The 16641-nt window shown below is 38.3% G+C and overlaps 1 protein-coding gene across 1 annotated transcript; it reads right to left on the bottom strand.

The window, feature by feature from the left end:
• Positions 1–563: 563 nt before the first annotated feature.
• On the bottom strand, positions 564–14954 carry LOC308100976 (cytochrome P450 3A56-like). The gene is made up of 13 exons (XM_080450205.1): positions 14718–14954; positions 13857–13956; positions 12322–12374; positions 8765–8864; positions 8249–8368; positions 6851–6936; positions 6048–6190; positions 5353–5477; positions 4401–4476; positions 3923–4083; positions 3048–3274; positions 2204–2366; positions 564–1999 (listed from the first exon to the last, which is right to left on the bottom strand). The coding sequence occupies exons 1-13, from the start codon at positions 14795–14797 to the stop codon at positions 1922–1924; spliced, it is 1512 nt and encodes a 503-aa protein (XP_080306331.1). The 5' UTR covers positions 14798–14954; the 3' UTR covers positions 564–1921.
• Between the last annotated feature and the right edge of the window lie 1687 nt (positions 14955–16641).

Below are 16641 nucleotides of genomic sequence, written 5' to 3'. Positions count from 1 at the left end.
ATTCAATTGAAGCCTTGAGTCAAAAACTCGGATACATTTATGTTCTCTATGGAAATGATAAGAATCTGTTAGCCGTGGGAAATGTATTCTTCTTAGGTTAAATATAATAATAAAGGAACGGCGTGATTCCAATGTGTTCAAGTTAAAACATAAAAAAAGCAGGGGTCTTCAACGTTTTCAGGCCAAGGACCCTTTAGCTGAGAGAGGGATGATTTCTCTATTTCATAGATTTCTCTATTTTTCTATCTTTTCTATTAATGTTTGATTTCATGTTAATGTGTATTTTCAGACATTAAATGTCTAAAATAAACTAAATCCCTATCACACAAAGATTTGGCGGACCCCCCGTAGTAACTCTGGGACACCCTGTTGAAGACCCCTGGTATAAAGCATACCATTAATGGAGGTACTTCTATGGCATTGTGCAAAATAAATGTGGTCCAGCGGTTTGAGAGATTATCTCCGGACACACAAAGAGACACAAAGAACTCAATAAGAGGGTCACTCTTATTTGGCTAGACTCCTGTGGAGCCATGCTGTAAAGAAATGACATGATTAAAGCCTCTGAGTTAAAAGTGTTTATTGCCAGGTTTTTCAAATGAAAAGACAAAGTCAGACAGAGAGACAGACTCAACTATAAATAGACAGAGAACTGATCCCCAGGCTGTCCCACAAAGTGTTCATCTTACAATTTATTTATGCTTAACTATATCAGTTAGTTACGACATTGTGACTGGCTGAGACATTCTAATGATGAGCCATATCTCCTGATACAGCACTCCAAAAACATCCAATCCAGCTGTTAATATCAAAGTAGTTTTTGTTCTGGAATATTAATTATGAAACTGTGTGGTATAATTACAGTAACACACAACTGTCGTGATATTGCCACTTGTGTGCTGATCTACGGATGACCACAGCACAACAGTACCCTCATACTACAGTAGGTATACATGTTTTTTCATATAACTGACAAAACAAAACTGAGAAACGCAAAACGCATATTTAATTAGCCTATAACTCAGAATCATCATCCAAAAATAATTTACATCGCGTTTGTCTAATGTTAATTGGTGATTGAGATGATAAATCTAATCATGTGGATCTCAGGTTCCACAAGGAACGGAGTAGCTCCAATGGCTCCATAATGATAGGAATTATAATACTTCATAATTGCTGGAAACTAGTAGAATTTATTTTCGTAATGATCATAGTGTGTAGTGAGTGTCAAATGGAAGCATATAGATAGAACACAATAAAGGGCCCAAAATGGATCTCTGCGGAACACCACACGGGATGCTAGAAGCGTTACTGTACCAAAATATCCAACAATTATGAAGTATTATAATACTTTATAAGTTATATTTCATTTTATTAGACTTCATAAGCATAATTATAAAAGGCTTCATAATGTGTTATGATTGTTATAAAGCATTATGAGCACTTAAGAGCGCTTAAAACTATAATTATACAGATTTATAAGCAGATTATAATGCATTATAAGTATGTTTATAACAAATTAAAGAGATGGAATGCATAGCAAGTGTTACCATTGTGGAAATTATAAAACATATGTGTAAAAACAAAATGTGTGTATGTACTGTACAGTACTAAGTTGGCCTACTGGTAGTGTGCATATGAAGTCTGATGCTAATCTGTCCAGTGGGTTGCAAAATTAGCTCCAGGAAAACACACACACACACACAGACCGACCCTCTTATAGATGGCTAGCCTCCTGCAGAGACACGCCATAAGAGAGTTGCCGATATTAGCAGCCATCGCATAATTTTATGCTCTGTTGAATCATTTATAGTGTTTGTAGCTTTCATCTTTTCATCTCTATTAGCTATCATCAGAGAGTGACAAAATAAAGTAGTATTGTTAAACATATTTGTAGATGCAAAACAGTTACTGCTTCTCCTTAGTTGCCGTTTCTTGGAACAAACTTCAGTTGGATTGGCTTAACTGGCCGGAAGATATTGTCAAACTCCAAGGGAATCTGAAAGAAGAACATGGGAGTTAAAATCAGAACCCAGAGAGTATGCAGCTTTTCATTCCAAGCACATAATTACACCAGCTGGTCTGGTTTCACTTTAGTGAAATCAGTAGATAAAGTTTTTATTCCTACTAAAAACCTGCATACTCTAAGCCATATGTGGTAAAGTTGTATGAAATGTGCATTTGAGTGCAATTATAAGCTCACTATTGTGTCTTTGCAGGTCTCCACACTGTAGGTCTGCAGGAGACGTACAAGCACCATCTTCATGGTCAGGACAGCAAAGCGCAACCCAACACAATTACGAGGACCGATTCCAAATGGCAGATAGATGTATGGGTTTATATTGTGCTTGTTTTCTTTACTGAACCTGCAAAAGCAAAAAGGCACACATACTAAACTGTCAACAGCCATGACATTCCACTGCCTAAATACTATTCAGTGTAACTGAATAGTATTTTATTGAATAATATTTTAGTAGGTAATATTGAAGATAGTCTACACCCAAAAAGTATAATTTGTGTATCAATTACTCACCTCCTAATGCCATGGATATCTAATAACAAATGTTACATTTTACATGCCCCCACAATCAACAACAACATTTTACAAAACAACAAAAATCCACTCATGGACTACTGTTTCCCCCACATGAGCACATGCTGCACAAGTAGTTTGGTAATTTGTTTTGCTGTTAAACATAATTGACTCTTTTGCATCAAGAATGGCTTATTGGCTACCATTTCTGGTATTTGCGTTCTGTGTGAGGTTTAAAATAAAAAAACTACTTAATGCAACAATTGGCGAGTAATGAACAAATTATAAATTTTGGGTGTATAATCCCTTTACGTTAGTGAGAACAGTTTTGCAACAAGTGATTGAGTTGTTGTAAATGCACCAGCAATTTAGTTGGTTAAATAAAATGACCAATTGTGCTATTGAAATAGGCCCTCTTTCTTCTGTGTGTTTTGTTCTTATTGACATATTTTATGAACACAATATCCTTATCTTTTTAGATGGTTCCTTGACACAAAAAAAAGCATGTTGATACCTTTCTGGTTGGAAGAGCTCAGGGTTGTTCCAGTACTGTGGGTCCTTGTGTAACAACAACACAGGGATCCCCACCAGGGTGTTCTCAGGGATGGTGACACCACTGACTTGGACAGTTGTTTTGCACATCCTCTCCAGCCGAGGTGCAGTAGGAAGCAAACGCATAGACTCACAAATGACCTGATCCAGGTACTGTAGGTCCATCAAACCCTCATATGAAACAGGAGCCTGGAGCCAAAAGGTATATTTAATTAATGAGCATACATGTACTGTATGTGATGGATACAGTGAACTTACACTGATGTTCTCTTAATGTTGTAACACAGGTGAAGTTTCTTTGTCCACATCGGCCCAGAACTACAGCAGATTCTCTAAAAGAACTTAAGTCAACAGTGACCAGTTCTTTTGAGTTGCCAAATAGGGCAAAACATTTCCATAAAACTTTTTTGAAGATGCATATGGACCCAAACCTCAGACATTTAAACGCAGAGACGTGTGGGGAATTTTACCTTCTGAAGTAGAGCATAAATGATGTAAGTATAGTTATTTTAAAATAACTATGTACCATTAACTTCACTTACCGTATTTTCCGCCTTATAATGCGCTGCGCCCTATATATGAAAATAATACATTTATTGAAGGTGCGCCTTATACTCAGATGCGCCTTATAGTGCGGAAAATACGGGTATTTTAGATACTCTGCTTCTTGCGCTGCCATCTCCCTTTGTAATGTAGACAAGGAAACTTCATCTGTGTTTCAACTGGTATGAGAGTGATCGGATAGTGACAGAATACATATTTTTGGGAGAACTATTCAGTTACACTTGAGGAAGCTGACACAGAATGTAAAATATTTACAACATAACATTTAATTACATCTTTTGGGACATTGGCATCTATTTCTTCCTGCAAAGTCTGCATTACATCAGGGTTGATTGCCAGGTTATAAAAGATGAAGCTCAGAGTGGTACTGGTGGTATCATAACCACCAAAGATGAAAATAAATGACTGGGCGAGGATCTCAGTTTCAGTTATTCCTGTAGCAAAAATAAAAAAAACTTTAATAAAAAAACACACACACACACACACACACACACACACACACACACACACACACACACACACACACACACACACACACACACACACACACACACACACACACACACACACACACACACACACACACACACACACACACACACACACACACACACACACACACACACACACACACACACACACACACACACACACAATGTATCCATAGAGTATTTACATACTGGGCTTGGTGGCATACCAATTTAAATGTGGCGGAAGAAAATAAATGTAATTGAAAAATATACCATCATACCTTTGCTCGGCTGATCATTCTTTAGCGCCGTCTCTGATATTTCATTCTGAATCATCAGCTGTAGGAAGTCTCGACTCTGGACAACAAATAAAATGTTACATCCTTACATTGATGTATTATGTCCTGATGAAGATCTGAATAGATCGAAATGTTAACGCAAAAAAACAAACTGTGGAGCTTTTTCAGCATCACCAGTGTGCAGACTCTATTATTTTTTAATGATACTTTTGCTTGTCTTGCACCTGGGCCACGGATGTCTTCATACATCCTTACATCCCCCTTGTACCAAAAATGACTTAACCACAAAAAAAAGGGAGTAGCTCTTAACTGCTATATGATTATCTTTTTAACATGGTTAAAAATGGTCTATAAAGAGAAAGCTGCCAATATACTCCCAGTTTATTGCAAGTTTATTTTGATCACACCTGGACCTTCACCTGATGGAAGATGACGTGATCGAAATGTTGAACTTGCAATAAAACAGTGGGAGTGGAACAGTGGCGTAACAAGCCAACACTGGGCAGGGTGGTCAACGTGGTGCTATCAACAGCTGCTGGGCTCTGCCAAAATTCTACCACTGCATCTCTGTATACAGTATATATTTATTATTGTATGGCACGGGTGGCCCCTAAAGGTCTCGGGCCCCAATGCAACTGGGTGGTAGTTACACCCCTGGAGTGGACTTTGTTTTCTATATGTTTGTGCTGCACCTGGACACTAGAGTGGATGTGCATGCACTACATTTCTTATCTATAATAAACCTTAAAGAGCACCCATCCATTAGTCACCTTATCAGTTTTTGTCAGTGCGAGGTGGAATCTAATCTCTGGTAAATATTTTGAATTAACTTTCTTAGTAATTTCATTAAATGGGTCTTTTTTGTTAGTTTTTTACCCGAAGGTCATTTGCATTGCAACAATTTTTTAGAATGAAGTCAATTAATGAGGCTTACAGAGTTATCTGCGTGATGCTGGCCTTTAAATCTCTTGAGGACATTCATGCAGAAGTCCACACTGTCTTTCGGGAATAGTGAAACACCCAACAGCTTAAAAAGACGGGATGAGAAGGGGAAAAACACTGAAAAGAGAAATAATTGGTTATCAGCATCTTAGCTTTTGCTTCTGTGCTGTGATTGAGGCCATGCATTAAGAGATTCCATTCCCTCTCATTGCAGGTCTGTGAAAGTTCTCAAAATCACACTTTTGACACATAAATGAACGCTAACAAAGCAGCTTCTGTCAATATAAACGATTACATTTTCTTTGGATATTTCACCTAAGGCACCAGTGATTGTGTCACTATTTTCGTTTTTCTCATAGAGCACAGAAGCAACAGAATAGACGAATATGTGGACTTGTATTATGCCCAAGATTCAACCCAAGACTCAACATCACTTCAACTTTCTTAACAAATTTTAACCCGTTTACGTGTTGAAACTACACAGCCATTTACACCCTGAACATCCTACATCTACATAACATAATGTAGCCTACATAATTTACATGTATATAATGTACACACAAGAATGTAATAAAATATGCTTTGTAGACTTTGCACTTACATTACTACATTTGGCGTGTCAAAGACATAATTCACTATTGATGCTATTGTGTAATTTGAAAATGTACCAGCAGATAGATTACATACTCATGACAAAAAAGAGCCATAGTCTCAAGTTCATAATGTTCTTGACATGACTGGCAAGAGGGTCATCTGGGTTGCTGACAGAGTTTGTATCCACACCAAACGATGCGCTGGTCACAACATCTAAACTGTAGGGCCCTATGAAACTGAAACAAAACCGATGGTTTATTTTTTTAATGATTTATTTATGGCTTTTATATATTTTATTTTAACACCACAAATATTTCCCAGAGACATATCATAAGCATGACATAAGACAAAAGACACCACATACTACAAAAACAAAAACAGAGGGGAAACAGGGTTTGAGGGATCAAGACAATGGGGTCTCAGTCAATTTGTTAGAACACAACAGACAACTTTAGGCCTGTCACAATCATTACATAATCCTTTATTCAATTAATAATTATTTTTAGATAATCACGATTATTTTTGCATTTTAATAATGGAAATAACTGAAGTTCACAACGCGTTGCAATGCAATACGTTGTGAACTTGTAGATCGGATATTTAAAAAAAAAATATTTTGAGTTATTAAATATGTCAGTAATTTTTTTGTATATTTACAGTAAGTTATCGGTCATATCTGCCGTGTGGAATGTCTCTTTACGAAGCCAAAAAGGCTAACAGAAATTAGTTTTTTGTCTATATGTGTCAATGTTCAATGACAAAAATACAATTAAATCATTAATCACAATTATTTGTATGGCAATTCATCATCAAGTAAAATGTCATTATCGTGACAACCCTATCATACGCACAAGGCAACTGGGTGCACTTGTAGGTTATACTGCTTGAAAACATACCTTTTAATTTGAACAGATTCATCCAAATTCTTTTTCCCTAGAGTCTCAACGAGTCTGTCTGCATACTGCTGTATATTAGGGAACACCTTCACGATAGGAAAAAAACAAACAAACCAACAAACCATTAGTACAATTGTGTTTTTTTTCTCTTTCTCTGAACCGTCGTAACACCTTTGTGGTTGTCAGTTATCAGGGTTAAAATAGTAAATAAAGCTTCAGTAAGTGATAAATATAGATTATCACCCAGGCATTCATGGTTCCCTGAGCTTATCAGTCCAAGTCAAAGTTAAGGATTCTATGTCCCAGTCTGTGTCTTGATTCCTTTGGACCTGGATAACCTCTAATGTCTCCTTGCCTTGAATTTTCATTACGCTTAAAGGTAGGGTAAGTGATATTTTTTGGTTAAAACAAAAAGTATTTTTTTAAAAGGTTAAAATACTATATTCTGATAGTAATCATTGCTATAGAGTGTTTTTTCAGTAACAGATGTCTCCCTGTCTCTCCAGCTCTTTAATAAACAGAAAATACATTTTTCGGTAGGTGTCAAAATCTCAGCCAATCAGGAGAAAGTACCCATTTTTAAGCTTAATTTGTATAGTTTTCAGTTCAAATTTTGCATGCTCATTTCTTAGTGTCATCACTTCCAATTTCACTTGTTTAATCTGTGTCCTGATTGAGTTCTCTGTCCTGGTTGGATAAAATTGGAAATGAAACTACAAAAAAAAAAATAATAATACAAAATACATTTTCTGTTTTATAAAGAGCTGGAGAGACATGGAGACTCTTTATATGGACAGGACACTCTATAGTAACGAGCACGATCAGAACATAGACCCATTTTGCAATTATTTGAATAATTGCAAATCACTTACCCTACCTTTAAGAAGGCTTAATGCCTAAACACGTTTGTGTCTGCTCGTGCCTTATTTAAGTAATACCAGAAGGACTCGCGAGTGCTGGTGTTTCTTGTTTTAAGTAAAGTTTACCGCACCAACCATGTTTGGTGGCTGAGTTTCATGCAATGTCTGATATGGGAAGTTCCTTAAGCAGTGAGTTCAGCCTGTGGTGGCAATTTCCTGTGCTGACAGGTTTCGTATAACCCGTAAGTAAGATACAGCAGTAAGATAAATCAGCACATTATCACCCTATACATGAATATGGTACCTACCTTCACCTAGGGCAAATAAATGTGATTAAATGAATTTCCCAATGCGTTCTGTGGGGAAAGAGTTCACTTGGCACTCTCACTACTGAAAACTCACAGCCAATATAAAGTGATTATGAATTATGTAGGCTGGCTGGAAAAGTTTCCCTTTAAGATAAGTCAATTTGAGAATGACCATTGACACCATGGCCATTTCACTATATAGTCATATCAGGACAAAAATATATTATTACCTGCCTGAGCCTTCCACTAGTGAAAGATGGAGATATAGTACTCCGAATTCTCTTCCACCTTTCATCTTTAACTGCTGTCAATCCATCTGCCATAGGCCCCATAAAGTCTTTATCCACTTCCTGTGAACATGAGTATACTGTGATTAGCACCACATTTGTCTATGAATGCATCCTATTCTTATGCCACTACTGTGATGGAGAGACAGCAAAGAGGGCATAGACGGGGGAGATCAGTCTGTTACACAGAACTAGCTAAACAACCACTGCTGTAGGCTAACCAAATTGTATGAGAACAGAAAAGCACTTCTGAACTTATGATGTTCATTACAATGATAGCTATGGCCATAGGAGAAAAAAAAGGGTAAAATAAATAAATTAAAGACACAATTATTGAAATGAAATATTAGCTCAACTCAATCATGATGACCTGAGCACACATACATTACAACCACTGTTTCAAATAACATCTGACTGGCAGAAGTGTTGTATGAATATGATACTGAGTAGCCATCTCACCCTGCGGTTGGTAAACGCGGAGTAGCATTCCTTCACCATGATAGTTTTAATCATCTCAGGATCTGCCACCATTATCATCGGTTTGCGTCCTTCAAATGTCCTACACATGAACACCATGATATCACAGTATGAAGATATAATTCAGTTCTTATGAAATAGACATGCAATGATGCAAACAGAAAATGATTTGGGGGGTGTGGCTTCTTATCCTTTCTCAGCACCAAATAGAAGATGAGGTCTTTGTTTTTCATGTTAAGCTGACATGGCCCTTGTGCCTGGAGCTCTGTGATGCCAGACGCTTTTGTCGCCCTCTGCAAAAGCTACAAAATAAGGTTGAGCTGGCTTCAATTTTTTTTCTTTCAGGTAAGCTTCACACGCAATAATCGCAGGCGCAAGCTGGCAGGTCAACTCCAGCCACAATAAAATGAATGGAACGAATACCAGAACACTCACCCCAAAACACGCTCGCCCCAGGGCAAATCCGGCGACCTCGGAATGGTTGCCACCAGGTATTCCTAAACCTAACCTCAGTAAACTATGCCTAAAAAACGTGAATCTGCCTGTTACAGTACCACCATGAGGCTGATTTGCAAAATGTAATGGCTTTTCTTCCTTGGCCTAGTGGGGATGTGCGTGTAAAGTTTCATGGAAATCGGACGCTGCGTTCTCAGATCTGAGGCATTTTGTACAAAACGGGCCACTCCAAAATACGACAAATCTGTCTTGATCACATGACTATAGAGATCCTGTGTAATGATTTGTGTGATGTTAGGACAAAGTTTGTAGGAGTAAAAGATTTGTTTTGCAAGAATAGGCCTCTTGGTGGCACTATAACAGACCAATGTGAAAACTTTGGGGCAGAAGTTCTGCCCTGACCTCCGTGCCTTCGGCCTTGCGGATATAAAAATAGCCCGCTTACGGGGCATGGTGGCGCAGTCGGTAGCGCTGTCGCCTCACAGCAAGAAGGTCCTGGGTTCGATTCCCGCCGGGGACGCTGTGGGCGCTGGGGGCGTGTCTTCTCCTCCGCGTCATTAGCGCCCATACCCTAGGTGGGGTTGGCGAAAGGGCCTACTCTGTGTGGAGTTTGCATGTTCTCCCCGTGTCTCCCAGGGTAGTTAATACCCTCACAAAAACATGTAGTAATCCTGGTCACTATACCGCCTCCCCCATGACAGCCGGGGCGCCTGATGGAAGGGAAGGGAACTGGTTGGAATAACGTGTTCCTTCCACGCGCTACGTCCTACCAGGGAAACTCCCCCCTGTCAGGAGACAAGAAGGTCAGTTGGCTCTCATGCACTGAAGGAAGCATGAGCTCGGCCCTGGCCTCCCCAGGCTGTGGGGGACTGGTGTAGCGCTGGTGTAGGGCTGGTGTAGTGCCCAGGATCACTTAGGAAATTGGCACCGGGTGAAAAAAATGGGTTACAAAAATCGCGGGATAAAAATGTAGTAAAAAAAAAAAAAAGCCCGCTTACAGGGATATTTCACTTTTTTTCAATTGGGTAATTTTATCGTCTACTCAGGCTTTTGGGAGCACTCCGGACCGTTTTTAAGTTGCTTGATTCAGTATTTAGACATTTGATATTAATTTTATCAGACACGCCCACTTCCTATACAAACCCATTGTAACTTTTAACTCCATTTTAAACATGTTGGATTCATTGGAAACACCCGTCCTTGGTTCTGGTGACTGATAGTCCTTCTAATACGTGAGGAGGCCATGTTTTTTACTTTTTACTTTATTTTATATATTTTTTGGAAAAAGAAAAAAAAGAAAGAAAGAAAAGTAATCGAAGAAACACAGCCCCCTCACGTATTAGGAGAGCAGTATGAGTCACCAGAACCAAGGACGGGTGTTTTCGATAAATCTATCAAAATGGAGTTTGAAGTTACAATGGGTTTGTATAGAAAGGGGGCGTGTCTGATAAAATTTATATCAAATATCTAAATAATGAATCAAGCAAATAAAAAACTGACTGGGGGGCTGACAAAAGCCTGAGTAGACAACAAAATGACCCAAATTTTTTTTTAAAGTCAAATACCCCTTTAATGTGTAAAAAATAACATTTGTGTCAGTGAATAAATGCCCCTGCTGTGGTTTGAGACTCCTTTACCAGTACAATTCTCTTGCCAAGCTTGAAAATCACCAAAAGGACAATGTCTCTGACCTAATGTGTTAACCTGACCTGACCTTAAGGTTTAGGACTCATCCTAAATACATTAAGTAGCTACGTTATATATATTTTACAAAGGCTTTCGCGTCATCTAGTTTGTTTGATAGGTCGCCATAGCTACCCACTATGTTTGAGTGAGTTCTGGTTAGTGCAGTTAGTCGGTCCACATCATGGACTCCATATTTGGGTACAATTAACCATCTAGAATTAAAAATATGGAGCTGACTGACACATCCAAGTCTGACATCATGAATTCCATATTTGGGCATGGCTACCCTTGTAAATCCATATATGGACATATAGCTGACTCAGCGGGACATCACCGGGATGACACAAGCTGGCAGGTAGCATAAAACAGTCAACATTGACCTCTCCAAGACTATGTCTTCTTGACCATTGAACTCCATAACAGGCTTATCAGAGAGCGACCTCCAGGACTCTTATCATCGGGATTCTGGCAGCTCCCCTGAAACTACTCTGAATACGGACCCATACTCCTTTGGCTAGGGCTACCATTTGCCTTTGAACCACCTTCCAAACTACACAGGTTAGATAATCTTGGTTAAGTTGTCATCGGACACCATTGTGGCAGGTCCTCATCAGTAGACAACAGTCCTTTTTCCTACAAGTAGTATTTTAGACATCGTTGCTGTGGGTCAGAAACCTCTATCTCCATATTTTAAAACTTTATTTCTTTCGGTAATGTCCTAGTTCACCATACTGCAGTGTCACACAAAAAGCAAAAATGGCAGATCTATAAGCTCACAGCGTGTCGCGATGCAACGTGTTGTGAGCTTGTAGATCTACTGTTTACTATTCTTGAATTTGAATTGTGAAGAGTAACAGTTTTGGATGAGGTTTCCAGCTGACAGCAACGCTATGTATCTTTATTTTAATACCGTGAAAAATACCCTATACCGCTGCATTTTGTAAGTACTGAACTGTGAAATGTTGTACCGTTACATACCCACAAAAGACCACAAAGATTAATAGTGAGATATATCTATCTATCTATCGAGACATACACATATATACATATACATATATATATATATATATATATATATATATATATATATATATATATATATATATATACATATACATATACATATACATATACATATATATATATATATATATATATATATATATTTATTTATACACGTAAAAATGGACCTGTACATTTTTACATGCGCTGTACATCAATATTCACACTCAAAATGGATACAATTTTGACTTTGTTGCTGTATATTAATATTCACGCACAGTTTCTTTCTTAGTTCTAATTGTAACATACAAACAGATGAACTTCATGAACTTTTAGCATTCTGTGAATTTAGACAGTTCAATTACAAGCTGTAGAATCTGAACAATTAAACTTACCCCCACACATTCCCATACTTGTTATAGCATTCACGGTCAAACAGCTCAATGCCCTGCAACATTTCAGGAATATTAGTATTAGTATTACAGGTTAGACAGAGAATGCAGAAATGTCAAGAAGGAAAAAGTAACCAAAACATTGTAACACAGTGACAATTGGGATTAGTAGCCTACTATGATAATCAAAAAACTTAAAGAGTTCAGAATAGAATTTAAAAAAATGTGTGGTCATTGCATGATGAACTTGATAATAATAGTAGTATTAACAATTATAATAACTAGACCATACCCGTGGGGGGATATGCGCACATGATTTGGCAACCCGGGAGCCAGCGAACACAAAAACGGTAATAAACAGCTGACATTTGGGGAAAGCGAAAAACGGGCTTCGCTGTTCCGTGCATATGGTAATGGTCAATGGCTGTGTGCAAATTCAGAGCAATTGCTCCAGCCACTGAGGAGAACCGGGCAGAAGAGATTTTGGCCTCACCACCCGCACAGAGCTTTGTAGAATTATAGGAGGATTATTATTATTAATAATATTCAACATTTCATGCCAAGCTTGAACCTTTAGGGATTCAACCTAACTGGAAAGGTCCCATTAGCATTATGTAACCTGATAGAAGTAGGCCAAAGTCACCTCGGTTCACACTTGAGCACAGTAAAACATGCATTTGTCAACCTCTGGAATCAAATAATTCTATCAATGAGCTTTATTGGCATGAGAAAAAATACGAAAGCAAGTGTCAAAATATAATAAAAACAGCTGAAAATGGGGAAGGTCTATACAGTTGGAGAGGGTACAGCATTGTGTAAACAGAACTATGTCACATCATTGCGTCATAATATACATGTTATATATACAGGGTATAAAGCTTTTTGGAACAAATAGCAGCAATCTTTTGCAGTCACTTAAGGACAAATAGCAGCATTTCTTTTCCTCAAAACTATTTAAATAGTATACTAAAAAAGCCTAAAATGCATTTAAAGGTAGCAGCTCTGTTTATATGTGCAGTAGGTCTAGCGCAGTGGTTTTCAACCCTTTTCATATCAAGATCCATTTATTCAGCATTTGAGCCACGGACCACCGTTTGATGAGATCAAGACCCAAGACTTATATTTTGTAATAGTTGGATACGATTGTGTCCACAATTCCATGCTGTATTGATGTTGGTACCATAGGATAGCAGGCAAACGTTGATCAAAATAGCAGTTCTTTAATTAAGTAATGCAGATGTTTAACAATAATGTAACTCTTGAGAGAGTAAAATGAAATTACGGGTCCATTTGGTTTCATTTTACGCTCTCAAGAGTTAAAGATCTATCTAATTTGGTTACCAACTCTCCATCATTTAGCTGCATGAGGACCACCTGGAACCCCCTCAAGGACCACTGGTGGTCCCCGGACCACTGGTTGAATGAGAACCACTGGTCTAGAGGTCTACTCTGTACAGAAAATGCGGAACACTCAATTACATTTCAACAGGGCTCACACACAGCCAGGCTGCACTGTTGCTTGGATGGAGATCACTTACTTTACTCATGGAGTATGACAACGTTCCTATGAAAGGCAGGGGCTTCGGACCTTGAATCCCCAGCTTCTTGTAAAAGCCATGGTATGGCCAAAGACCATATCTAGATGACACAAAAGCAGGATGACAATAATTATTGTTGCACAATCACATTGTATGTAGGTGCAGCATCATCATAAGATTATGCAGTAATGGTTATTTTTTAACTCTACTATGTAACGGTTGTGGTTAACTTGGCTTTGATTCGTAGCTGTTGAGCTGCGTAGTTGTCACTATTATTTATAATAGTAATATTATTAATAATAGTCCTGATTGTATATGATTTATAAAACTCCTGCGTTCGACCATCGTAGCCAGTGGTGAAAGGTAACTAAGTACAGTACTTATGTACACTTTTTTTTTTTACAAGAGTGTTTCTAATTTTCAATACTTTTACTTCTACTCCATACATTTCAGAGGCAAATATTGTACTTTTACTCCACTACAAGTAGCCCATTATCAAAGACAGCAGTTCAAATCTGCAATGCCACTAGCTCCATTAAGAACCTCGGAGTGAGAGGTTCTTAATGGAGCTACAATGCCACATGTGACATGCAACGCAAGCTGTGTGTTTAACTGATAAATACTGTTTGAAATGAGGGAAACAATGTTGAGCCTACTTGTCTAGGCTACTTGTCTGTAAATATGTAGAAAAGAATGTCACAACATTGTTATGTTTGCACAAAAATGGTGTATCATTTCGAACGTGACCATAAGGTTTACGGAAACATTAAGACATGGATGGCAGCTGGCCAACTGCGCAGCTTGGTGAACGTTACGCAACACAACAATCCAGTAAAGGCGGAAAAATGAATTTATACTCACAATATCAGCAGAGTGAACAACAGAACAAGGAGTGTCCACGTACTCGCTGAAAACAACGGCAAGGCAAACATTCCGATCATGTTGTTAGTTTTTCGCCTGCTTCCAAGTCTCTAAACAAATACAACTGAACTATAAACAACGTTATTTATCCTAATCACCCAGGGGCTGGGAGGAGCAAAGATCAGTGTAGGAACAAGGAGGGTTCAACTTCAACGTCAGTCTCATGAACTATAATATTCATTGACAGATAGTCAGTGTAAAGTTGTGCTAGGGTAGGACTGGGTCTGGGTGCGACAGGAAATCAGTTTAGAAAAATTAGATAAGATATCTAAAAAACCACAGGCTAACTTGTCTTGCCTGGACTTGTCTTATGGAGCTAGGCTGAGGGTAGAGGAGAGGTCAGGTCGCCATGCAATGTAGGGTTTCTTTAGGAACATCATACTGCAAAGGATCATGTGGCCCCCTAGTGGCCCGACAACGTCGAGCAGGTAACCGGAAAACGCGCCCCAAAACACGCTCGCCCCCATTTTTCCCCCGCTGACCGCTCGCACCCAGCGGTCCGGAGGGGTACAGTGGTTTTGGCATAGTTTTAGTTACTGAGGTTACGTTTAGGAAATATATGAATACCTGCCGCCCGGTGTCTACTGTGAGGTTCTGCGGTCGCCGGATTTGCCGCGGGGCGATTGTGTTTTGGGGCGAGCCTTTTAACATTTATAGAGAAGTGACTCTTTCAGGGCCCGGATAGCTCAGTCGGTAGAGCATCAGACTTTTAATCTGAGGGTCTAGGGTTCAAGTCCCTATTCGGGCGGTAATGTTTTACAATGAAAACACAGACCAAGTGACATAAAGCCGACGTTCTACTGGGGGGACGATGTGCAAGAAAGAGTTGTTGTGACAGTAAAGACTTGTCTGTTGAAATGCATCAAACTCCTGCATCTACACCGTATAGATCTCCGTACATAGAACCAGTGGTTGAAAAAGTACTCAAATGTTTTACTTAAGTAAAAGTATCACTACTGCAATTTAGAAGTACTCTGTTACAAGTAAAAGTCCGGAATTCAAAATGTACTTGAGTAAAAGTACAGAAGCATTGGTATCAAAATGTACTTAAAGTACCAAAAGTAAAAGTACTAAAATATTTGAAAATAGCAGATCTACAAGTTCACAACGCGTCGCAGCGCGACGCGTTGTGAGCTTGTAGATCGGCTATTTTCAAATAGCTCAGGTATAAAATAGGGCTAAAGTGGTTAATGTATGTTTCATAACATCATCATTTATATCTGCAAAGTAACAATTTTTCTAATAATTGTAGTGGAGTAAAAGTACAATATTTGCCTCTGAGATGTAGTGGAGTAGAAGTAAAAGTATTGGAAATTGGAAATACTCAAGTAAAGTACAGATACCTCAAAATTGTACTTAAGTACAGTACTTAAGTAAATGTACTTAGTTACTTTACACCACTGCATAGAACTAGTGACTTCAGAGCAACCTTTACTTACATTGTTCTCTGTACTATTTTTAAATACACTTGGAAATGGTCACTATTTGCCTCAAAGGTTTTATACCAACTAACATATCGAAATACTGCTATTTGTTCCAAAAGCTTGAGCTATATTATATTATAACTGCTTCATAACAGCAAATACACAATTCTTCAAGTTGTGTGAGCTAGTTTTTTCTAAAGCAATGTAATGTTTACACATCTCTGTATTCACTTTTGTACATTTCTTAGTCTCACATTTTGTTTTGTTCGTTTCCGTTTTAGCTTTGGTTATGAATGTAAACGTAGCTCATGTTTTCTCATGCCAATAAATAAAGCCCCATTGAGTTGAATTAAATTGACTAATACCAACATTATTTAACATTAGTGGCAGTGGTGTGAAGTAAATAAGTACATTTACTCAAGTACTGTACTTTGGTACAA

This window comes from Gymnoscopelus braueri (assembly GCF_963280865.1).
Source record: "Gymnoscopelus braueri genome assembly, chromosome: 14".
Lineage (NCBI taxonomy): Eukaryota > Metazoa > Chordata > Actinopteri > Myctophiformes > Myctophidae > Gymnoscopelus > Gymnoscopelus braueri.
The sequence above is the reverse complement of the archived record's forward strand: the minus strand, read 5'-3'. Positions and strand labels throughout refer to the sequence as shown.

Coding starts and splice junctions, on each gene's coding strand:
- LOC308100976 (XM_080450205.1), bottom strand. CDS start 14,797: ATGATCGGAATGTTTGCCTTGCCGTTGTTTTCAGCGAGTACGTGGACA. Junction 4,477..5,352: donor AGCATCACGCAGATAACTCT/GTAAGCCTCATT, acceptor TTTGTTGTCCAG/AGTCGAGACTTCCTACAGCT. Junction 2,000..2,203: donor AGACCTGCAAAGACACAATA/GTGAGCTTATAA, acceptor TTCTTCTTTCAG/ATTCCCTTGGAGTTTGACAA.